This window comes from Battus philenor, unplaced genomic scaffold, assembly GCF_028537555.1.
Source record: "Battus philenor isolate CCGP_79_NKW_IND1 unplaced genomic scaffold, ilBatPhil1.0.hap1 SCAF_1, whole genome shotgun sequence".
NCBI lineage: Eukaryota > Metazoa > Arthropoda > Insecta > Lepidoptera > Papilionidae > Battus > Battus philenor.
In genome coordinates, this window is record NW_027181661.1 from 3,427,911 (window position 1) to 3,454,820 (window position 26,910).

General features: G+C 31.6%; 1 protein-coding gene across 1 annotated transcript in view; it reads left to right on the forward strand.

Moving 5' to 3' along the window:
* The window catches only part of LOC137924874 (uncharacterized), a 122,729-nt gene extending 101,373 nt beyond the window's left edge, over nt 1-21,356 (forward strand). The window contains exons 6-10 of the mRNA XM_068768285.1: nt 2,060-2,291; nt 9,349-9,605; nt 18,978-20,409; nt 20,499-20,557; nt 20,966-21,356. Of these exons, the coding sequence (XP_068624386.1) occupies nt 2,060-2,291; nt 9,349-9,605; nt 18,978-20,409; nt 20,499-20,557; nt 20,966-21,142 (2,157 nt within the window). The 3' untranslated portion in view covers nt 21,143-21,356. The remainder of the gene's footprint in view (nt 1-2,059; nt 2,292-9,348; nt 9,606-18,977; nt 20,410-20,498; nt 20,558-20,965) is intronic.
* The last annotated feature ends 5,554 nt before the right edge of the window (nt 21,357-26,910 follow it).

Genomic DNA, 26,910 nt, shown 5'->3' on the forward strand with positions numbered 1-26,910 from the left:
ACAAAGTCGTCGGTCAACCTTGTGAATGGACGCTCTACGCTGCTCTTGTCATCTGTTCTGTACGCTTTGTAGCCTTCCCACTATTACATCAACTAGCAAATCCACTGTACTTAATTGTTTACATTGATTCGTGTACAGATCTCCTCAGATTTAATTTAGTAGAGTAATTCCGAGCTTACCCTTCTATATTTTTTTAATATACTGCAAACAATCCGTGTGGAATTTGTTCGGTATTTTATCGTGAATCAATAGTGACTGTATTAGGTAAGTGATATAGACCGTGACCTTTTGACGCCGCATCTCCCGGCGGGTGAGGGTGTCGGAGCATTATGTGCATAGAGAGGGATTAGAACCGCTCACAAAGCGTTCATTGTTTACTCGGTACAAACATATTTGCTTTGTGTGTTGTACATGGCACCTATGACGGTCTTGAAAAATAAAAAAAATATACAAAGATACCAAATCAAAAATGTAACCTTACAAACAATGTAAAAAAATAAACCAATTAAAACTACGAAATCATGTGATACAATTAAAAATGTGAAGAATAAAAGTGAACAGTATTCTATTGATCCGAAGTATAATTTTTTAATAAGTATAGGGTCCGTTTTGAATGCGCCCGGTCATATTTCGTTCATTAAAATCCCGTGGTTCTCGCTTATGTGCAAGTACGTATGTACGTAATTATAGGTGCAATGTAAAGGTTACCTACAGTTATATAAAATTAAAAATTGGTTTCAAATTACTTATAATTAAACTCTTGAAACTGCAATAAGCGCTCTAGTCATTATGCAATGTAGTGTAAACAGTTTTATTTAGTTTATTAATTTTTTTCTCTACACCAGGGGTGTGCAACCTTTTTAATCAACGAAACAATTTAAATTTTTTGGGCGGATCGCACATAAAGTGTCATTAATAATTTAAAAATCTTTTCATTTATAATTAGAGTTAAAGAAGTGAGAACAAATAAATAGAGTAAAGGAAAACGAAATAACTTTTAATTTTTATGAATAGAATTTTAAAAGAGAATTTATAATCATTAATTTTACAATATGTTATCGACAATATAAATACAATTTTAGAAATACTTAGCTGGCCGCAGAAGCATGTTGAACGGGCCGCGTGTTGTTTACCCATTGATATAAACACAATAGCAATACAAAGTATATTTACTAAGATTATGTTATTTATGGATGGATTCGGGCGGCGCGAAACCAGTTTACGCGGCGATCTTTGGGTGGAGCTATGTCTTTTAGAGGACTTCTATCGGCTGACATGGATACGTATTTATGTAGATATTTTGTTTTATGTACCGACTCATCACGATACGAATACGAATACGAAACCATCAGGTTTAATGACTTGAGATTTGCTACAAATATGCTTTTAGCTGAATAAAGGGCAATTAAAAACGGGTTTTTGGAAACATCGCCCACAATAGAAATAAGGGAGCATTTATCAATAAAATGTATATTTTTACTGTAGCTTTTGTAGATGTAAAGCTTATCCACCACATTTTTTTTTTGGTTACTTACAAATTACTCTAAATTGATTTGACAAAATAACACCTACAAAAGCCAGTGCGGGCCGCAAAGCAGTCGGGGGACAGCTAGTGTAACTGTAATGGGTTTCCCAAAACACAGACATCGCCTATCTTGGAAATTGCGATGTTCATAATTTGCAGTAATTCTATTTATTTCAGTTTATTTTAAACTTACATCCTCGGTTTCATGTTATAAATTAATTTTAATTAGAAATACTATGAACGGATGCAAGTAATTATAAATACATGTTCCTGAAATGTATGCTTTATTTAAAATATGTATTTACATAAATTATTCTTTTAAATGGTGTAGTCAAAACTGATTAAAATTTTAAGTTTTAAATCACACCGAATTTAGTAGTAATATAACATAGTCTTTTAAAATTCGAATAAATTGTGTTTGAGACGTTTATATATGTTTTGACTTTAAGTTTTTTGACAATACGAACACGTGGCTCTATTTAGTCTGTACCTGTAGATAAGTACAAATAGTGTATAACAATTTTTTTCTTACAGGTATTCATTGGTTTAGTCCGACCTACCAGCGAGACTTTCATAAACGAGCGGTCATTGGAGTCTTTTCGGATGGAATATCGCACCCGTCATTCTATAGATGGCGAGATAATTGAGTGTGAATCCCGAATAGCTCTGGTCACCGGCTACATGACCCATGAAGTGAATGGAGTCAACGCAATGAATTTCATGCACAAGGACGACGTACGCTGGGTCATAGTCGCACTGAGAGAAAGTAAGCTTTGTTTGATTCCTTTTAATATTTATCTTTATCCTTACTGTCCTGATAGATTTTGTACTACCAGAAGTTATTGGTAGATGTGAAAAAAAATTGTGATCGGCAAACAAACTTAAAGGATTTTTTGTGGCCACTTTCACAGCGTCATTAGTAAAGTAGTAGAGAAATTTGTGTAGAAACAATTGTCTATAAACTTTCGTAAAAACTTGCATGAATTTCTAATAAAGTTCTCAAATTTATTAAATGTTCAGAGATCTTACTTGAGGAAGCATATTGTAAGACCGTACACAGTTGCCCACAAAAGAGTTATTTTAATTTTATGAAGCGTATAGAAAGACATAAGTTTACCTTTATTTATAATGCTAATATTCTTATGTAAATCACTATTCTTATATTCTTTTTAAATTTATTTATTTTATTATTAATAATATTCGTTATAAAATATGACAATATCTATATATCAATAGATAATTAATGCACAAAATGATAGTTATATACTAGACTGTATCTCAGGATTCAAACCCGCGACGTACAATCGCAGGTCCCAGTCTTCTACCGCTGGACAACCATCGCTCTCATATCATAGTTTTAAATCATAGTCAGCCGTTGTATCGACGATGAAAAACTCTCAGCTTTTATTAAATAACTTATAAAAGCTGAATATAGTTTGGAGCATGTTTTGATATATTTAAGTCATTAAATTGTCTAAATATATTTTAATCATAATTAGTTTAAACTTAGGTCAAATTAAATTAGAATTCAATAAAAAAACGAGTAACTTAATTTAAAAATTCTTAAAGAACATCAACCAAAATAAAATGTTCAACAACTTAAAGTATATATTTAATGAGTTATAACAAGTATATAAAAGTAATCAACCTACTTGGCACAGCCGATTGCACGTACCGCACAGAATATTTGCCTTCTGAAGTGAAAGTCACAGACCGGCATACGCATATGTCCCATAAGTGGACAGACTATTAATGTCGTCGGAAGAAGCTGGTCACATGCAATCGGACTATATCTATAATGATGAACAAGTATTTTAACTTTAATCTGTTGTTCGATTACATAGTTTAACTATGATTTAATATATATATATATATATATATATATATATATATATATATATATATATATAAATATATAAATATCTAACATTTACAACGTTTACTTATTCGAGTTAAACATTCGTTATAAGTTTATTTTGAAGCAAAGTCACGTTTAGACGGGAACTCTGGAAGCTAACACGAAATTGAAACACTGATTTTCAATGGAAATCCTGCTCGCCTCCTCTCCATTGTCTTAGTTTGAATATACAGGATGCTCCATGAATCAACTTGTAACCGAAATTGAGCGATGGGATAGGTAGCGACCTAGAAAATTTACTTAAATAATCTATGTCACGCGACGTAATTATTTGAAGTACATTGTTTCTCAAGTACTTTTTTTAATAAGACCATTGCAGACTTTGACAGTAATTTATTATTATTATTAAGCCTTTTTCTTTTCTACAATAACATAATTTACATTTTAAATGTTAATTAGTTGTTGTTCAATTAAATTATTACTACTAACGTTAGTATGGTTAGTTTTTTCTTAGATATAAATCCCCTTTGGGTGAAGGCTTCGAGTTTCTAGAATTCTCTGTTCTTAGCAAAGTCCTGAAACACATTAGACTCTGGCTTGTTGTCGACAATAACTTAAAAATAATTGCGAAAGACAATTCTTTAATTACCTTTGTTTGCTATATCTTCTCATAACTTATTTAGGTATGACGTTGATTTATAGGTCATCCTGTGTGTTAATTCGTATCAGTATGTTTTCGTACAACGTTAACGAACAAGATAACAGAGCATTGAAACGTACGTTGCGATGTTTAATTTGGCAGTATGAAAACCTGGAGCAAATATTCTTTATTAATAATTATAAAGATAAACAGTTTCCAAACTTTATCGTTCTGTTATTAATGTTGAATAGTCGCTGGATTATTTTATTTACAAACAAAATAACAAATTAAATACGTCACAGATTTACTTTTCTTATTGCGGGCACTTGCCGTTGTGTATTCCTTTTTCTGTCAATAATTTTCGCTGTACTGCTCCCATATATCCGCACTATGCGTGAAAGTTAATAAATCGATATCACTTCGATGCTATATTTATCAACATATAGTATCGTTATATATCTATAAATACATGTCTATATATGTATAGATTCATATAGTATCTATATACTATATGTATCTATGCATATAGTATACGAGTATATGTTGATAAATATATAATATCGAACCTGGTTCTTCTGAATTTATTCATTGTTAGCTGTTGCGACTTAACCGCGGAAATAAGTGCTCGTGCCTATGCTAAATAAATGTGTTATCGATACTTGGGGTATCTTAATTGGTACTATCGGCGAGAATAATAATTCAGAATACATAAAAAATTTAAGAATACGTGTACATTGACTACTAAGTATGTGAGTTTTATAAGTGTATTTAAATAGACATTGCTTCAGTTACAGTTCTATAAGATTTTAATGAGTTTCTGTGTTATTGAAATTTAAATAAAATGTAATAATATACACTACACGGGATCCGTGTTGTAAATTACTAGTAAGGTATTGGACATATAAAAATAAAGAAGGACGTTTCAAATCTTTGTGTTAATATTAGTTCGTTTGCGGGAAATGCCGAAAGCTAGTGCCAAAGGAGCGCTGAGTTTATTAAAACAGTTTTTTTAATTAATTAGACTAGGGTATCCGACGTCAATTATTTTAAAAATAAGCATCCGATAAATCAGGGTTTCGTTATATAACTTTCTTTGTCAAACATAAACAATTTTTAATCTATATTCTACATGAAAGATGTTTGAAATTTATTTTCTTTAAGAGATAACTATAGACAACAATTTCAATATGATCAGTTTAATATTGTGAAACGTTGTGTTGTGGCACGCGTTCAACCCATATCGCTTTAGCTTCACAATATTGGATATGCGCAACTACATGGAAGTTGGGTGATTCAATTATTATCTACTTTCTTTTTACTGCACTTTCAAAAATAAATAAAATGATAATCTTTCTACATAGTCAACTGGAAGAACAGACCTTAAGTTAACAACAGAATATGATAAAAAAACTATTTTTTTTATAATAACGAAGTTTAATAAAATTGATAATTATTGTGGGCTACCTAAAGTCACGTGTAATCATGAAACTTTAAACAGGAAGCTAATTCACAGACATTTTGCAAACATTACTTGTTGGACATATATATGCGTGTATATATATATATATATATATATATATATATATATGTAGAGAGAGAGAGAGAGTGATTTATTATAAGTGTAAAGGCTGAAAGTACAGATAATAAACAATATTAATTTCATTATGTAGTAATCCGAATTTTAAAAAAGCGTTTTTAAAATTAGGATAGGCGAAATAACGCCATTCATAATTTTTTTAATTTTTTTTTTAAGTACGATGAAAATGAATTAGAGGTTCACACTGTGATCGCAAATCCGCCTGCAATTCGTGATTCGACGTGGATTTGACTTCAGTAAATTAAAAATGTACAAAAAATTGAATGACACGTTATTAACAATAACAAGGGGTAGAATTATTGAACGAAATGCGACGTAACATCGATTAAAATAAAATATAACAATCGATTTAAAAATTAATCGGACAATGAAAGCACCTCGCTGTATATATAAATACTTGTCGTGTTGTCATAAAAAGTCCGAGGGCGCAGGGGTCCGGAAGTCAGTGTAAGCGTTGAAGGGGAGAATTCTATTTGTTGGACGACGGAAAAAAGAATTTCACGGATATGAATCTATTCATAGGTTTTACTAAATTTATTATAGACACTTATACACTCATCAGTTTTTATTGTATAAATATTTGGATTTATAATATTTGTTAGTAGCTTTGTATTGTTCTTAGAGTCGGAAAATAGACCTCTTAAAGAAATAACTTATATTTTTGTGATGTTTCCTTCTACTGTTAAACTGTCAAACTGTCAAAAATCATAATTTGTAATCATTACGCCAATGTGGTATTTTTTCTTTATTTACGCATATGAATGGAGTTCATTCAATTATTCTCTTTTTTTTGTACAGCTATGTGAAGTTTTGTAAAGTTTGTTTTTAATAGACGTGAACCACCAGAGCAAATATATAGATCAAGACTTTGCTGTTACATAAACAGTAGGCGCGAGAACATTCCTTTTTTCATATTTCAAATTTAAAGAGTGATTTAAAGAATAAATATTTTTATTTATCTATTTAATATTCTTTATTGTACACGCTAATATACATCTAAATAGTTTTATAATAATATACCTAAATTACAATGGGCGGTTTTATTACTTAATACATTATTTTTATATATTTGTATAATTAAATATATTGTTTCTAACTGCTAACTTTACGCTCTCTTTTTTATTTTGTCAGCAATATTAAATTAATTTTAATTTTTTGTACATCTTGTTATTGCTTCATATTTTTCAAACTCGCGAGAATTTTTTTTTAGAAACAATTTATTTGAATGTTCTGCAAATTGGTGTAAAATCTATGCATTGTCAATTGGAGCACTTTTTTATGTTTTTGGTAGAGTTCACAACTATACTATGTTGGGTTCTGTTACGTTATTATTGCTGTTTTTGAGCTACAGTATGCGTCGAATGATATGACAATTTAAATTTGAATAATAATTTAAAAAAAAGAGGTTCGTGTTTTATTTAATGCAGATTTCGATAAGTTAGGTTCATCATTATCATCTTTTCAGCTGATGGACGTTCATATACATAGATAGCCCTCTTCAATAGATTTTTAATAGAAAAAATGTAATGTTTTTTTCGGATAGTAAATTTTATTTATTGTGATTTCATAACATGAGTTGGCAATATTGAAAAGTTAAGTGCATTTTTCTCTCTTTCATTTACGTTTGTTTAATCAGACGTACCTGAAATTTATATATTTTGTTTTTAAATAACGAATATAGGGAGATGTATACAATTTGCAATACACAAATATACATCTTATAATCTAAAAGATACAGTGAGTTTTTTAAACAAATATTTTAAAAAGTTAGGGTATTGTTCTGTTTTTAAAATATTTTTCTATCTCGCCGAGTGCGAGGGTTGCGTATCATATTCCGCCCGCGGACAAAAGGTTGTGAATTCACTGGCTAGGGTATTAGTCTACCGTATATAAACTATAAACGGTTTTTGTACATGCGTAGAATGGTTAACAATTTCATCGTTTTGTTTAGCTTCAGGTGTTATTAAAAATTTAGAATATGTTAATAAAATGTTTTTACACACATTTCATATATATCCACTTACGACTTAATCTATTTATTTCTCTTATAATGTACTAATGAATGAAATGTGTTTTCAAAATCTAATCTAATTAAATTTTTAAATAATCATTTATATATTTAAAATTTTTGCAATCTGTACTACAGATGTGTGTGACTTTTTTTATGAAGGCCGTTACACACGAGAGAAAAGGTTTAAGTGCATAAACATTAAACGAACGTGTGTATTCGGTTTGGAAATTGATTTTGTCGGAAGGTTGCGACATTAATGGCGCCTAGATGAAAACAGTTTGTGGGATAAGCGTACAATGTGCAGCCTTGTCTTGTATAGACTTCAATCTGTTCACTACCACAAATTTAATCGGTTATGGCTACATATAGATATAAATAATATACAGAGAGTATATCTATACTGAGAAAGTTATTTTGAAATACAAATTGATGAAGGTGTTTATAACTATATTATAAATTTACAAATAAAATTTAAATAGATATTCATTCCTTCATTGTCCTCCTCGCCGTACTGACTTTCTTCACTCTTCTTTTTTTGTTAAATCTATTCTTCTATTAAATAGGCTGCCTTTGGAAGTCAGGATGGCATAAAGCCGTTACAGTTTCAAACGGAAACTTCGAAAATATATGCGACAGAAATTAGCAGAATCTATACGACAGTAGTTATTATTATTTATATTTATTTACACGAAGTATATGTATTATATTATATGTGTGTATTATTAGTGTATTGTGTAGTATGTAAGTATTGTTATTGTATAATTAGTTGGTGTGTTCTATATTATTACAGTTTAAGCATCTGCCTTGATTATTTCCCTTCTGCCCTAAGGTAGACTGTTAGAGAACGCTTATGGCGTTAAGTCGGCCATTGTACATTTTTTGTGTGCATAAAGAGTAAATAAATAAGTAAATATATAAATAAATAATTGATTAAATTTACACACTCCGCTGACTTTTAATGCTAGGTATTATATAATATTTTTGTTACATTTAAAAGAAAATAATTTATAATAATAAAGTAATTTGAACGTAATTTTGTTTTATAAGCAGGCGCTGAAATTTTCTTTATGCGTAGTACATCTTTGTGTACAATTAAATTACTTTTATTATTAGAGTTAAATATTTGTTACAAAAATTAATCTGAAAGGAAATCGGAAAGAAATGTTTATAAAATAGTTTTTTGGACGCCCCTAGTCGTTTGTTTGGAAATTGAAACTTGGAAGCTTGAATAAACCCTTTTATCGCGTTTTCGGCGCGGGTACTGAATCAAATTATCCACGTATCATGGAGCTTAAAGCGAGCCCTAGCGGTTGAGTAGCTACCATCAACTAATAGGTTTCTGAATTGACATTCTGTCCGGTGATATCATAGCTTAAATCATTAAAACGTATCTATATATTTTCGCGTTATTAAATTAGTAACTCATTGTCATTAGATAATTTAACTACGCTGTACTGATGCTTTATAATTTCAGACAGAGGACGACATTGGTCTCTTATAGATTTCCAAAAGGATCGTGGCAGTCACTTCAAAAAGCACCAACGACTATTTGTTCTGTGCGCTATATGTCCTACCCTATCACATAAACTTACCAGCTTACGAACTTACCAGATATATATATATATATATATATATATATATATATATATATATATATATATAATATGTGTCTCTGTTAATACGCCTATACCTTGTAATATGTCTATTAACGTTTCAGTGTACGACCACCATCGTTTAGTCGGCGAATCATGTTATCGTTTGATGACGAAGAGTGGGCAGTTGATATATATGCAGACGAAAGGATACCTCGACGTGGACCAAAACTCAAGAGCAGTTACCAGTTTCGTTTGTACTAACACGGTGGTGGAGGAACCAGTGGGGAAACATCTTATCGAGCTGATGAAGAAGAGATACATGCTTTTAATAAACACTGGCGATAATCCTGCACTTGTGCAAGATGAGGTTAATAAAGACGTAAGTGGTAGTTTTTTTTTTCAAATTTAAATATTGTTTTGTATTCTGTTTAAACTTTTGACAAGAGAAGAATTGAGGGGGCGTGGAGAGTAAGGTCCCTCCCCTCTACGTGAATTCTACGTGGGCGTTCTTTTTGAATCTTTGCCAACCCCGAAGCTTAATAGTAATCCCGTAACGCTTACCTACTTTTGGGTCGTAAAATGCGTCCTTCCCGCTGTGCCGTTGGGATCGTGCGTCCTTAGTGTAATATATATGCGCACCCCTTTTCTATATCTGTCTCATTTGTATACACAAGGCTAGGCGATTATTGCTATAAAAGCGAATTATAATTTATACAATGCACTGCGTATTCATGTTTCCGCGACAGTTGAAATAAAAATGCGATATGTGTTACATATAATTATGATACTTATGTAATAATATTCATCGTAAACAGATTTATAAGACCGGGTACATTTTTATAATATAACAGTATAATACTTTTGTAAATTATGGCATTAGTCAGGTGATATTCTATGCAGTGGCCCGGGCCATATGAGCCCTGTTTCCTAAATTAGTGGAATTTAAAAATGCCACTTTTGCAGTAGTTAAAATCAGGACTACAAAAAATAATGGAAAATATCTATAATGGTTTGCATGGAATATCATTGAGATTTAAAATTTTTCGATAGATGTTGCTAACAAATAATTTAACACAATACGTGATATTTATTATATTTATATATATTTATTTTTATATCTTTATTATATTTATTTTTATTTTATTTATTTTTATATATTAATTTTTAATATATATTTATTTATTTATATATTTTTTATATATATTTTTAAAAATTTATATATTTTACTTTTTAATCGCTTTCCGCTATAAACTTATGCCTTAATCGAAGTCAAACGTCTGAAGTCGCGTCGCTTCAGAAGACTCGCTTCTGAACATCACGCTTGACTAGTTAAGACCTAATGCAGATGAAAATCAATTTCTAATATGATATAAGGTTAAACTGCATAATATTATACGAACAATCTTTATATAAACAACTTTGTTATAAAATATTTCTAACATATAATCTAAGTATTAAAATACAGGTGATAACGAAAAGTGATATTTTAGTGGTTTGGGACAGCTAGATATCGAAGTAGTTTTTTTGTGACCTCCGTTTTGGGTGACCTCTTCTTCACTCCTATCACGGGAAGGGGTCCTTTTTATTCTTCAATAAAAGAGCAACATTTTTCGTTGCCCACCAAGTTGGTGATGTTCCTTGCTTAATTCTCTGTATCTTGATCTCCAATTGCTTTATTTACCTTTCGAATCAGCGGGACAGGTATTGCCGTTGTTTACGGGTTCAATTCTCAAAAGGCACATTCATTTGTAATATTTTATTATATCACATTGCCACTGATGGGATTCGGTAAAAGTAAAATGGCAGGAAAATCTACTTAATTTGGATGCCATAAATTATAAAATACACCTTCATCCATCCGGCGAGGTTTATAGAAATTTTACTACATAACAAAGCGACTTTACATGAATAATAGTATATTAAGTGTGCTCATACCTCGCGGATTCCGGATTTCGACGAAGCTGTAAAATGCCAGAAAGGCTAACAGCGCCCAACACCAATCGAATATAGACCCTTCTGTTAGAGGGGCAATGAAAAATGGTAATAGCAGACTTCTACCGGTAACACTCCTTTTGAACTTCGAAGGCTGTTGTTCAAACTTTGGGAACAGCTTCGTGTACTAACGTATTTCCAACGGCGGTGATTTATTTTTATAAAATTAGCCCAGTTATTTATTCTCAGTATTGTTTCGTTTTTGACAGATCTTATAAAGTATAAGCTTCAACAACTTATGATACTAAACATTATAGTGCAAACAGAAATGATTCGCGCGCCATTGTAGGAAAAGTATATACTTGTAGACCATTGTCGCGAAACGTCACTAAGGCTTTGTAATGTGGGTTGGAAGAGGGCGTGGTATAACCTCCTCCGACTTCCAGGTCACATTACTTAAGAACTCTCTTAAGGCAACGCAACCTACATATCTATTTTCTTCGAAACAAAACAATGGAGATAGCAGGAATTATTTAAATTAAAGAAATATTAGTTTAACATTAATTATTTCATATTAAAATGAACCAACAAATATTATTTTAAATTATTCTTTATTACAAGGATGCTTTCAAGCGTTGAAATTTATACAGCAAACTTACGAAACTTAGTTAACTTTATTATAACTTAAAATTAAGATACCTGCAGCATACTTTCTCCGTTAATTATTTATCGGCAAATACTTTACATATTTAAACGTACAATATCATTTTATTTTTCATTTAAGAATCTTTAACGTGATATAATTTATTTTAACATTGTCTGATAATTATAATAACAGATTTATAGAGCTAATAAAGCTAAAATGTTTTTAAACGCACTCAGAGTTGAATGAAAACACTCCTAATAGTCCGTACATGATGAAGAGCAATTTTAAAACGTATTAAACCTAACACCCAAAATTTAAATACCACAAATGAAGCGAATAAAATCAACTGTTTTTGATATAAAAATAAGCAATTAACTAGACGCGAATTTACATTCGCTTCTGCCGTAGCTTCATCCCATATAAAGTAAGCGATGTTTACTTCCTTTTATTTATACCAAGTACAGGGTGCAAAGGGGTAGAATAAAGATGTCGAATGCATTGTTTTGGGACTGACATTTTTATCAACGTCTAGAAATAAAACAATTACCAGAGTTGTAGAAATCGCTATTACACCTCTGTTTTGGGAACATACTCCTATCATAGATTCTCGTGTTTGTGCCTCTGGTGTTTTAGTTTATTAATGTATGATTATGTATTGATGTCAATACGTTGTTACTTTTAAAAGAGTTCGTAGTTAACGGTTTAATACAATCCATGGTTCATATTACGAACGAATCTGTAGCTATTTTGGCTATATGACCCTCGCAGACAATCAGATAATTTTGTTGTCCAATCACATAAGGAAAGTAGTATGTAAAATACCAGCTTGATCACTTACCCGCTGGTTTAAAAAAATCAATAAATGGACTCTGTATTGCTATTGCCTTTTGACTCGGTATTGCTATTTATTGCCTTTAAAAAGTAGAGATTAATATGGCATGAAAAGAGCTCGTTATCTCTTTCAACGAAACATTTTAATAATATTTCAATATTGTCGCATGCTTCAGTAATAAATAAACGTTCGATGAATCATTATAGATTTTTTAATATATGATTTTATATAAATATAATTTCTTTATCCACATTTATAATATACGAGACACCTTGAGTGATTTTTTAATTTGAAAATTTTATATTATTCTGCTGTCTACTTGTTCACTTGGGCACCTTCAAGTTAAAAATTGTATTCCTCTTCGTTATTCCAGCCCATAGGCGCCTACTGCAAGGCATAGGCCTCTCTCAAAGATATCTATGGAGGAATATATAATAATCGCCACACTGTGCAGATGGGTTGGTGATCCCAGTGTGGTATTATGAAACGCAAAAGGCGATAAGCTGCAGCTTATCCTGTTATAATTAGTGCACGAAATCTCAGCTTACTACCACACGGCTACCGCTACTCTCAAAAAATTGTATTATATATGTAAATTGTATTATTATAACAAAAAGGCATTGTATCTCTATTTATCTCGTTTTAAACTGTTTTTCGAACAATGTAAACGCATCCTTGCCTCATTATTGCACGCTAATCCTCAGCGCCCGTTAAATAAAAGTGAAGTTCAAGTTAAAAAAAATCATTATTGCGGTGAAAGAGTGAACTTTTTAAAGCAATTAAAGTCTGTGGGCCTCTAGTATCGATTTATTTTAAAAAAAATGAGTTTCTTGTTAAAAATAGATGTCAAATTTGAACACCATACGTTAAATTTTGAATAAAAAAAATCATACACTGCACCTCATCTGTGAGTAACACAGGTGCAACTCTGATAAGCCAAGTACTTTCGTAAACTATGTCGCCTTTAAAACGGAACGCTTTGAAGCTTCCAGCTTAGCGGATATAGATTTACCTCATCCGATATTGAGTTCCTCGGATATTATCCTCTACGTAGTTCCGTGCTTGTTTAATGTTATCTTTTACATTTAACTTACTACAATCTAGTTCGTTAATATTCACCCTTACTAAAACACAGATTACTTTGTAGTCTTTGGTCAGAAATAATAAAATAAACTTTGGCCTTTTTTCGACATGCATTTAAACAGGAAATCAAAAATGGCTAGTATTTATAATTTCTTCTTGATATGAATCGCTTAGTAAATTAACAACTTTTCTAACACATAATAAACAATGAAGGCATTCACCCAAAGCCACTTTTCTAAACCCCTCCCACGGTCACAAGCAGGTAGACACGGCGTGGGCGGACGCCTCCACCAGGTAGACCGATGACAAACAAAGTCAAAGTTCCGATAAGTTACTGGATGCATGCAATAGAACATCGGTTATTGTGTCGATCTTTAGAAGGTTTAAAATACATCATCTGACCAGTTACTTTTCTACCTTCCTCCCCTTTTTCAACTACGTTTCTCATCCAGCGAATACCCCTAAAACAAACTGCTACAAAAACTAGCCCCACCCTCCCTGAAAATAATTGAACGATTCACACAAATATATTTAATAATAACTGAAATTTTTATGTTTTATTAAATAATTTCACTATCGTACAGGTGTATAATAAATAAATCGAAATTGAAGTGTATTTGCGGTATACTCAGCGAACATATTGAAATACGCGGTCACATATCCAAAATTAACACCAACTAATAGTTACAAATATCGGTAGCTATTTTTATAAAATTATTAACAAGCTTTGAAATGTAAAAAGGTACAAGTACGATATTAATGTTTTTAATAAAGAAGTCTTCGCTAAACGCCTTCAGTGTTCCATCATCTAACCCGGTGAAACTGTACATACCAATGAGCGAACAGTATTTGTTAGTAAATAAAATACACTAACATTGAAGATTTTATTTTATTTGTATTTGCATTACACTATTACTTTGTTAATTTTTTAATAAATAACTAATACATTCTTTATATAATCTCATTATCTATCATCCGTAATAATATATTTCACAAGAAAATATATGTCTAATAAATTAAGTAAATAATATGAAAAGCTCGATGCGAAATGTCGAATCCACACATTACGGTGAACGATTTGTAAAACGTCTCTTTAAGACCTTTGGTTGGGTCTTACGTTACAACATTCATGGGCGTGTATTATGATCAGTTTATTTAATACGGACCCTCCCACTTCCCTCCTCTTTAATTTCTGGTTATTTTAATGTCTGTTATAAATCATATTTTTTAATATTTGTTTTAAATTAATTCAGCAATTTGTTTATTCATTTATATATTTCAATAGGCACGCCAACAGCAATTGTAGACGTAATTAATAATGCAAAATAATCATTACCTAACTTCTTTAAATATTTTCGATCAAAAGCATTACATTTCTCTGATATTACGGCACTATAGTAAAGGTAATTTAATTTTTATGCACTTATAAAAATGTATTATTACTAATGTATTATATGTCACAATAATATTTAACAGAAGTAACTCATTTCCTTTATTCATTCAAAACAAATCAAATCAAAACTATGTGTTTTTAATAATTATTCACCCATGCGCGATGATGTAATAATGTATATTTTATACTTTTATAAAGCTTATATTTGATCACGTATTCCTTCCTTCTTCTCATAAATTAATTGGAAATATTAAATAAAAAATTCTATACTTGTTTAAGGAAAGGAATTATAAATAGCAAACTTAACATGTAGAAGGCATTAATATAAATTTATTTTAAATAAATCATTATGGTTCCGATATTTATTTTAAAAGAAACAATAAATTCAATTGTTTTTTAAGTACAGAGAAAGCTCCTTTCCTGTGTAGGTTGTTGAACTCTTCTTTTAAATAATAAACGCGCGTACATTTGTCTTATTTGAGCTAAAAACTTGATTATCGTGATTCAGACCTATTTCTTTTATATACCTGAACTATTTTATGTTTATTATTAGATTAATAACAAAGTTATTATTAATAACGGCATTGTAAATCCACCCGTTATTATTTTACAATAAATGAAATTGTTCATCCTTAGCGTCAATTTTTTTTATCTTTTTTAATGAATGGATATATATCTATCTATATATCTAAAAATTCAACCGGAGAATAAAAAAAACGTTAACATTTATTTCAATTCGTATTAATATACACAGACAGAGGATGATTATACATAGACATATTTTAAAGATTAAAATTAAACAAAAGGAATAAATATATTTTACTATTAAATAAAACCTTCACTATAATTTTTGTCACTAAAGCTTTTTCTAGTATATTTGAATGCCGAAAATAATACACAAACAACATACACATAGGACTTTATTAAAAAACATAAAATATAAAACGGACAAACAATTATATTACATATATAACACTTCAATAAATAATTTACGATTTTTTTATCATCACCATTTCAGACGTACGGCTTCCACTGCTGGGTAAAGGCCTGGTCTATTGATTTCCTATAGAACTGAACGGAAGCGGAGTGCATCCAGTGTCTTGCTACGATATTTACAGTCTTCTGTCTATAAAGTTAATTAAACGCTTCTTGGAAGAACACAACTTTTATTACGTTATTAATTATAAATTTTACAATTGTCTCAACCTCGCCGAGTCGTCATCTTGTGAGCGCCCCTTGCCATCGAGCATCTTAGTCTATCCCTCCTATCACTTTATGCTGCATTCATACTCATACACTACTCTGTCCACCCGGCTGAAAGTTTTACGCGGCGCTTGCCGGTTCGGCATATTTTTAAATGTCGCCAATAACACTCCGAAGTAAAATTATGAAAGCAGATTATAATGTATTCGTCAACATACGAATCTAAGTTTTAATTTGAACGCTGTTAAAAAATTGCTATCTTTATCTTAATTGTTATTATCGTCAACATTTCGCATTTCAAAGTAACTGTTATTTTAAATAAATAACAGTTACTTTGAAATGCGAAAGAAATATTCAATATAATAAACGAAGCTTAATAACCATTGATTGATTCAAATCATTTGCACTTTAAGTTCTGTGTTTGACAATAAGGTTCAAACAGTCGTTCTATACACAACGAGATGATCGCTCATTGGCCACAACTTGATGCGCAACAGTGATAGATATATCTGGCCAGTTCTTTCCTTACGCCGTACTTTTAAAGTTACATTCTAGTAGAGACCCTCGCCCGTGAAACACGTACTGGAAAGCGGCCGCGGATATAGTCTTCCCAGGAAACTTTGTGTCTGTCCGTCCTAGTGTGGAACGTACGTATGCTTAACTTTACAATTTATTTATTTTACATTTTCGATTGTGTTAACTGTCTATAATTCAGCTAATGGCTGTTCCTATCATTTTTAACAAATTTTTTATTCGTTATTATTAAAGGAGCTGGCTTATGTATCCAGAATTAAAATTTGACGAAGAGTAAAGCATGATATATAGCTGATTTATTGACGACGGACTTTTTTAATATTTAATTAGATAAACTAATTAAATATTATTTATTATTTTTGCAGAATATCTTGAATGAATTTGTCAATACAAAATCTTTTATTATTTAGTTTAATAGTTTGATAGACGCTTGTCGGCGATGTCCCGACGACTTTCAGAAAAGGGACGACGCACGTCCGTAACGTATTTTTTTTTTATAACAACCTTGAACTTGTTTGGAGTTAGGTAAATATTTTTTTATGTTTTAAAATAAGGCTAATATACGTTTCTTTTTATTTAAAAAGCGTGCACATGTTACGGAAATTGGCAAATGTCTACCTTTTTATAAATACTTTCGAATCGAATCTCTGATCTATGATCGCAACTCTTAGTCCTCTACCGCTAAGCTACCGCGTGAAGTATTTGTGCCGTTATTAAATATAACCATATTTTGTTGTATACAGGATGATACGTGTAAAAGTTTTAAAGAGGTGAAAGTATTATTAAACTTATGGTACAACATACAGATCCGAAAATTCATGATTTCAAAAATAATGAAATAATATCATGCAAAAGCCTATTCGCAATTATAATTATTTCATGTTAAAATTCATTAATGTTTACTATCTATTCCTACAAACTTGGTACTGTCTGAAGTTAACTGTCGTATTCCAAAGAAAAAAAATAATGAATACTGTTATTGAAAATTGTAGTGAGATGAAGCCTATGCTTTACAGTAGGGATCTATCCATTGACATGGTGTATGCAAGTCATGAAGTGTACAACCGCTTCATGAATTTATTATATACTGTGCTACTGAATAAATATATTATAAGCACTCTAAAAAAACAGATTTCTTCTACACAGACAAATACGTATAAGATTACATAATTGACTTTTGTCGGAAATACTTCCTTCAAAAATATGTTTTATTTATACTGCATAAAACTATCAGAGGACAGGTATTCTGTATTGGCATGTTTTTTAATACATTCGCAAATCGATATTTTTTTCTGGGTTTCAGTAAATTAGTATGGTATTAATTATTTTTAAAAATAATTAATAAATTATTTTTAAAAATACTTTTGCTTCGCTAAAGGTAATTTGCATACGCCCACGTCTATGATTTGAAAGACAGTTAAATATAAAGAAATGTAAAAATACGATTTACTTTATTTACCTTGTCAGTTGTTAAGAGGAAACTAATTTGGTAATATAAAGTTATATATATAGCCTATATTTAGAGATCATACATATTTATTCGAAATTTCAACAATACTTATGAGGTTTAGGTTTATAAAGTTTTTTAATTGTATATTTGTATTGTATTTTTCGAATTATGTATGATATTTGATTATAATTTTTTATATATACTGGTGTTGTAATTTTTTACGACAGATACAGCATTAAAACATCACATAATAACTTAACAAGAAGCTAAAAAAATTGGCTACACTATAAACGTATACTTTTTTCTTTGGAAAAAATAGAACCTCAAAACCTTTAGGAATAAATGTAAATTTCTTTGTAATCTGACAATACGAGTATGTGTATCATACTAGTTAAAATGTGTAAGACATTTTACTTACAAAATGGGCAAACTTTTTGAAAACCAAACTGAAAACTGTGCTCTTAACATTTAATTTAATTTTCTTTTACCACTTATTTTTAAAATGTTTCTCTTATATGATATGAATAAGCTTGCGAATATGTATGGATACATATGCCGGTCGGTATGTTAGTGTAAGGATATAGCATACATCTATGTATATATGCGTGTATATAAGTATTCACGTGTAAAACTATGTATGTTTCTATGCAAATTGTTTACATTGTTTATGTTTTGTAGGCTAACGACGGCCACTCGCTTCCTGTCGAAGATCCACGGCGGCTAGAGAAAGTAATTTTACATCTAGTTACCAATCTTCCATCTTCACCGCCCGTCGCCTGTCAATATAATCCAGTTAATGGCTGTTCCTCTCCGTTTCGGCTCTCAATAATTCCGCCGAGGAAAGAGAAGATCGTGAACGCCATCGAGAAAATCTATAGCGTTATCAAATCTTTTAAAAAGAAACCAAAGTTTGGGATGGAGCCAACAGACGGAGAATCTCACGAAGAAAAAAAGAAAGACACTACTTACCGAATAACTACGTCCGACTCCGAGGGGGAATCGTTGGGCTCACTGACTAGTTTGTCTGATTCCAGTGGTTTTGAATCTTCATCATTAATAGAACTATCGGACTTGAACATTAACTTGCGTAAACGGAAATCCAGCTTTCATAATCCTACCCAAACAAAAGTAGCCAAAAAGGACTATTCCTCCCTTCCATCCAGAACTCTTAGAGAAGCATCTTCTCCAGAACCGGGACCTTCCAGTGTACCACCTCCCGTTGATCCGTTGTTATTGCAACTTCTTGACTCTGCACATATCGCAGATTACGCCGCAAATAATTCCGGGCACGCTTTTAGCACTGCTCCTCTATACAATGATAGGAAACGTCGTAAGGAGAATATTACGCCGCTGGCTTCCAATAGTTCATCGGATTCTAGCACGGATCCCAATCAGGCTGCTTATAACCTGAAAAATTATGCAGAACGTTGTGTAGAACTCAAACGTGATTATTGGCTTCCTTGCACTCATCAGCCAAAACATGGCCATCACAGGCAATATAACTTACAGCGGGATGACTCAAATAGTGATGCAACATGCTCGTGCTATTATAGCACTTCTTTCTCTGACGAAGAAACTTATTCTGAAAATTCGGACAAGTATTACCTTGTGCCCATAAAGCCTGAACCGCGCACCAATGAGACGCGCTCAACGCCTGTAACCGCCACCGTAACTTCATTAACCGCAAGCCAGTATTCAGACAGTAGCTACAATAACAGCAGCTTGGAAAATTTTACGGCGCCAAATACACGGTACTATAAGCCAATCCACTCAGATCCGTCTTTGTGCTGTTTTGTAGGCCGTCAAGGCAATCCATATGGTGGTAACAATAATATTACCACACAAATGCAACAAATACCGTACGATGACATACCTGCCCAATTTGCGGGAATTACAACAAATACGTTGGGCCTGGATCTTCTAGCGGACATCTTATCGCTTCCTGTTACCGAGTCTGTTTTTGAAAACTCAAGAATAATAAATAATCCGCAGCAATTTGCATTATCTCTTCCCGCCATCATTGAAGAGAGCCCAGATCAAAATCAAGAAGAATGGCAATCTCAATTTATTGATACTGAAGACATAATTGCAGCCGTATTACAATCAGAAAGTAAGTTCATTTCATATGTAGATCTTCAAGTGCAACGTACGTTGTGTTAATGAGGTAATAATTTTTGTTTTCTATTTTTTTCCATATAGACGTTGACGGGGAAGGAAGCACTGAACATGCTACACTTGCCGAGTTCCCGTTTCCTGAAGTAAGTATTAATTTATATTACAAATCAATTGAGCATTCATTTCTGTCATTAAATGCTGCGAAGGTTCAATATCATTTTGTATCTTACTAAAGGTTCATATAATTATTTGAATGTCATTAATAAATTATACAAGGGAAATAGAAGGTAATCTGTTGGTTGTTTTATTCTTAAAAAGAGGCCGATTTAATAAAACTATGATGCAATAAACTTATATTTATATGGACGACTGTCACTTCTAAGAAAACCTTAGGTCTTAAATTTGCGGACCGACAATTCGGCGGCGTTAGGTCAAGAAAGCAAGTTTTTCAGTTTATTTCGTTTATTTTCATTTACAAAGCACTGCGAAATTAATAAACAGACGTTCGCAATATTACATATTCTGCTGATTGCGAATATAATATCCTACAGGTTTTCGAGGCAACCGAAGAAGGTGGTGAAACATTAAACGTAAAGCCAGTTGAACTTGAAACTCGAACCCCAGACAACGAAGATGAAGAAGTTGATGTAGGAGTCGAAGGAGAAGTTGATGTAGAAACGACAGAGGAACCGCAAGCGGTCTTTGAAAAAATGGAAGTGGATGAATAAACCCTATTAATTGCATCAACTCTCCTGCGAATGAACCCATATTTTTAAGCATTACTTTAAGCGTTACCTCAAGTTCTCCTTGTAGAGTTTCTGTTCAACTTCATTTAATTTCCGAAATATTGCATGCTATGATGAAATTAAATAAAGTTAACATTAATGTTTTAGATATAACATACTGAGGTAAGAAAATAAACTATAACGTGTTGTTAAAAAAGCTAGATTATTCTTTTTTTTTCTGTTGCTTGCGAATTGTAACGTTTTAAAAGCAAATATTGCTTACGCGAACTATGCGATTGACTGTTCTTTGTTAATTATGTAAGCTTTTCATGTTTAAATTGCATATTATATAAAAAGTTTTTTTTTTCCTATATATATTTCTATTATGATACATAGTAAATTAGGTATTCTATATAGGTATTTCAAGAGCTGTTTGAAATGTGAAGTCAACGTTGATTCGTTGCAATAATTAAAAGAATTTCCGTGATTTCGCGTTCAATGAACACCTGAAAATGCGATAAGAGCAAATTCTGTAATTGCTTGACAATTAATTGACTTGAGAAACGCGTATCCCAAAAACAACTTACGTAGGTAACTATATTCATAAATGAACAAGTTATATTAAGTGTTACTTATACTGTTTATTTAAAATGATCTCCGTCACTTTCACAGCTTTTCTTAATATTTTTTAATAGTTGGCGATGTTTATAAAAAAAAAAGGTTTTTGATTCGATCGAAATGACAAAAACATACTAGAGAGTAGTTCTACTTTAATTCTAAGCTTCATATTTTTTTTACTCCTTTATAATATTTCTTATATTACTTATGAAGACTGAGTTGGTTTACTTTGTTTGAAAATTAGTGTTTAGTTTGATTATTTTATATTTTTGTACTTTCGAACTAGATATTCATGAAGTTGTGTACTCGAAGTTAAAATGTCCTAATGGACTATGTTAATATGTTCTGAAATATTTTGTGCCATTTTACAATACTGTGTTATCTTTTTAAGAATATATTAAAATCGTTTTAGATACGAAATCTTGTTATATACAAAAATTAAGTGAATATATTCTCTACATCTATACAGTTTATTAACGTTCATCTTAAATATAAAGAAACATTCGATTTTCAAAATTTCGTTTCGATTCACTTGGTTATGGTTTAGAATTTTCACATAAACGTTAGATTTTACATGCCGATAATAAACTGTATTTCAATCGATTTTATACTATCTGTACAAAGATTTCCAAAAGTCAAAGTGGCCAGTTTAGCTTTTCTTTATATATTAATAGTTCTAAATTAAATATATGTGGTAAAAATTGTTTGTTTCTTTTTTCCTGGTTCATTTATATACAGTTTACTTCGTAAAATATTCATAGCCTATAAATATCTGATTTTTCAAAGGAACAGTTCCTTTGAAAACTACAGAATTCAAAAATAAGTCCTTTTTTCATTTGGTTTTGATTGTTATCTACGAAACTAAAAATTACAATTTATAGAGCAATTAAAGTTATCATCCACAGTGAACACTATAGTGTCTATCAATATATATAGGATTAGGTCCATGGCTGAACATGTACTCTCCCCTCTCCGGTCGTGTATCGGTAGAGGTCTTCTTTTTCCAGAACCTTGTAGCCACTTAAGTTCTGCGCATAATGTAGCCTAACCGCTGCCACTGCTTCATACTAAAATTAATTTTTGTTTACTATACGTTCCTGAAGAATGTACTAACAGAAGTTTTTGATCTGTCGAACTCCATTAGAAAAAGTAAATTATTGAGATAGAGATATCACTTTATACATTGTTATTGAGGTGTAAAAACTTGACGAATGAACTATGAATCCCTTTAAAGCTTATACATTACTTACACCTTGTTATTGTATAATAGTAGAAATAAAATGTTATAATATCAGATACTAGCAAGGAGAACTAGCACTACGCATGGAGAATCTATGGAATGTTGAGACGTTACGTCTCTTAACTGACTAGGTATTTCATTCTCGTAGAATTTTATGAAGAAAAATCATCGTGTCATATTCTTGTGTCTCTTCGAATTAGAAATGAAGAGAACTGCAGAAGAACCATGATCACCGACGTCACCGTACCGGCGACATTATTAATATAGCAAGACCGATTATCATGGATATCTATGGAGGAGACCTATGCCTTGCAGAGGACGTCGAATGTAGTCTCAGGAGTCACTTCTTCATTGTATTAACTTTGTATTGTGTGTGTGTGGGTATGTCTTTACATTGTATTGTGTGTTTGTGTGTGTGTGTGTGTTTGCATAAACACATCGAGATTGATCTGTTTAGCATATACATAATTAAGGAAAAGCGAAGTTCACGTCAGTGCATGTGTACTCGGTAGTCAACAAAAACGACACCCGATATCAATTCGTCCCTGAATGCATAAACTATTGATTATTCCATTGCCACTTTCGATTCTGCATCAACATATTACGCGTATTTGAACAGATGTATAAGGTCATGGTTAAAGCGAATCTTATATAAAAAAATGAAGCTGAAAGTTATTTTCTATCTAAATCCAATTAGCAATCACCTTCGAGATATCTCCCTCTTTGATTGCTGCTTCGATCTGCATTAATTATTTAGAGTGGCAGCTAATTGAGTGCCTTGACAACTATCTGTTACCTAAAACTGCCTACGACAATTATATATAAACAATTAAAAAATCATAATCGCATTTACTTTGCTAGAATCTTTCGATTTTATTTAAAAGATATCCACTCATAATACTATATCTTGAAGCATAAGCCTTTCAGACTCTAAATTGGATAGTAATAATTCCTTTGCCATATTAGTAGTTACTAAGAGATTTTACGTTCCATTTCTACAATAAAATCAAGTTTTCAAGTGTTCTTATCGTAGATTTTAAAAAAATAAGCCTGTACACTTTTAAGAAAATAAATAATAATATTCGTGCATCTGTAACAATAACAAAACATATGTCATCGCATAAAAAATTCCACCTTACTCAATAAACACCGTATTGATCATTCATAACATATATTATAATAACTTATTTACATCAAACCTTTTTGTTTCTTACTTTTTATACAGGACACACTTACTTATTACATATGCCGATGTATAAATTATTTTATCCATATAAAATATTGGTAGCAGTAATAGCCCAGCGGTAGAAGACTGACACTTGTTATCGTATCGCGAGTTAGATTCCCGGGAATATTCTATAATTCATATTTTACACATTAATTATATAGAAATACCACTGCTGTAAAACAAATTACCACAGGATTGGCAGCAGCGTCCTCGGTGTACAACAATACCACATTGCGATCGCGAACCCGCCTGCCAAGCGTAGCGATCTTTCGCGAAAACCAATCCCTTGCAGAAGACTTCTTGAAACAAAGTTTTAAAATATTACACATGGTAATATGTTATAGGTATAAAAGCTTCAATTAGGCTTATTCGTAGCTCATTTTTCCGTCAAAAACTTAAAGCTACCTAATCAAAATTATCCTATACAAAATGATCAGTTAAAAATATGTAACTACTTACAGTACAAAGTCTACAGGTACACAAATTAAATAGTATATTAGTACGATTAAAAACGCTTTTTACTGCCATATGATCTTTTGGTTATGTTATACATTAGAAACTAATAACATACATCAAATGAGCTACAGAAAGATTGCCTTCAAGTTTTTAGTTTATAACTAATCACTGTTTAAATAATAATGATTTATTTTATTTACCTATAACAATTTTTAATTACTAATTATCTTTGCACTCGGATCGCAGTCCTGTGTTGCACAAATTTGATGGATTATAATTCAACGATTTATTTTAAAGTTACGTAGTTTAACAATATAAATTACGTAACAACATAAAATATTTGCAATTAAGGTTACGTGATCCCTCATGACAGTTTTAAATTTTTGTTTCACATTATTAAATTCGATCAACTTATTGAACTAACAAAATTTTAAAACATAACACACCTTAATGAATAACTAAGAACAAATTGCACAACCAATAACAAGTGAACACAAATTTAATAGTAATAATACAAATTAAAAATTAGATAAAAAATGTCTTATACAAATGGTGTGTTTAAAAATATCACAATAATTACGGGTTTTGTCAAGTAAACATGTCAGAGCATTGAAACATCCAGAGTAAATAATGAACGAATGTATCTGCATTTTATTGACATTGCGTTCATTTGCTAATCTGTAATGGGCTGTTATAAGATCAAGGGTCAGGTTGAACCCTCGCATATTTAAATTCGTCCTATATACTTCCCATTTAAAGATATCCTTTACTATCGTACACATATTATATTATTATTTTCTCTTACATTTATAAGGCCAAATAATAATGTCTTTAAAAATAATATCTTAATCTATAGAAAAGATGTAATTACGTATGTAAACGCACAGAGTATTTAAAACCGATTGCGTTCTTTTTCCTTTTAAATAAAAAATACTTATTCTCTAAAATACTTATTCTTCCTTCTTATTTTCGAAACAGCGTCTTACGCCCTGCTACTTTCACCATCCATCACTCATTCTTCACAATTTCTATCATTCAGCTCATTATTCACTCTCATTACGTTCACGCATGGCCTCCTATCCCTCGCCATACTTCCTAATAAACAGTTTTGTTTTGCCCTGCAACAAAACCGCTAGAAAGTGTGGCGGCTCTCCTCTTCCAAAAGTGAAGTGAAGTGAAGTGTGTGATGATTACTCAAGCCACTTTAAGCCCTCCTTATACGGGACATCGAGTCACTGGGTCCGGTGGGTAGCTGATTCTCTTTAAACTTAATCCTATACAGGTACTCTGAGAGTCCCCCGTGTACCGTGAACATTTGGGTCAGAAACGTATCCAGCTCCAGTGTGCGCAATACATGGTAAGTTGTCCCGACACATTGTGTTCATAAAAGATTAAAATTTCCCCTCATAAATATTTTTTTCCATTGAACCACTGTAACATATCTGTAGGGGTTTTTAAAGAATGATGGCATGTTTTACGTTTCAGAGAGCCTCTTTCTCTCCTTCTTTCAACGACCTCAAGAAAGTCAACTGTTCGTCTTGTTGGTAGCGTAGTATATATATAGCCAGTGACAATACTCGATAATTCCTCTGTTCGAGCATTCGTCGCCCCCGCGATGTTTTCTTTTGTTGACGCTCGCGGGGCTCACCCTACGCTGGCCTCGATGTCTTCAAGGTCTTCGCTGTTGTACGTGCACCTACGCGCCCCAACGTTATTTTTTGTCAAATGATTATTCTCATTAAACTTTCTCGTACTATTTGTTTTTAAAACTACAACTTTTATGTCATGTTATTATCGATGTGCAACAATAATAAACAATATATTGATAATGTTTGTTATTCTGAAAGGGCCTCATGAATATGAAGTTATATATGATAATGCGCATATATTAAAGTCTAGACGCCTTCCTTCAAAGTCAAGGACAAAAAACAAGAGAGATCGATACAACTATATGCACCTATTAGTTACTTTATGTTTTGAGATGCAGATAAATATTTTTGTATATATATAAACACGACACCGCGATTTTATACCGCTTTTATACTTAGAACTAAATATAATTGGAAGTCAGTGGTGATGTTAGGCGTTGGTGACGAGGGTCATCGTCCACGACTACGTATTTTTATGAAACGAGCGAAGCCATCTTTGTTGCACATGATTAATTAATTTAATCACTATATTCCAAAAAGGAGGACGTAAATTTATGTGTTTTTGTTTGGTGCCTCCAAA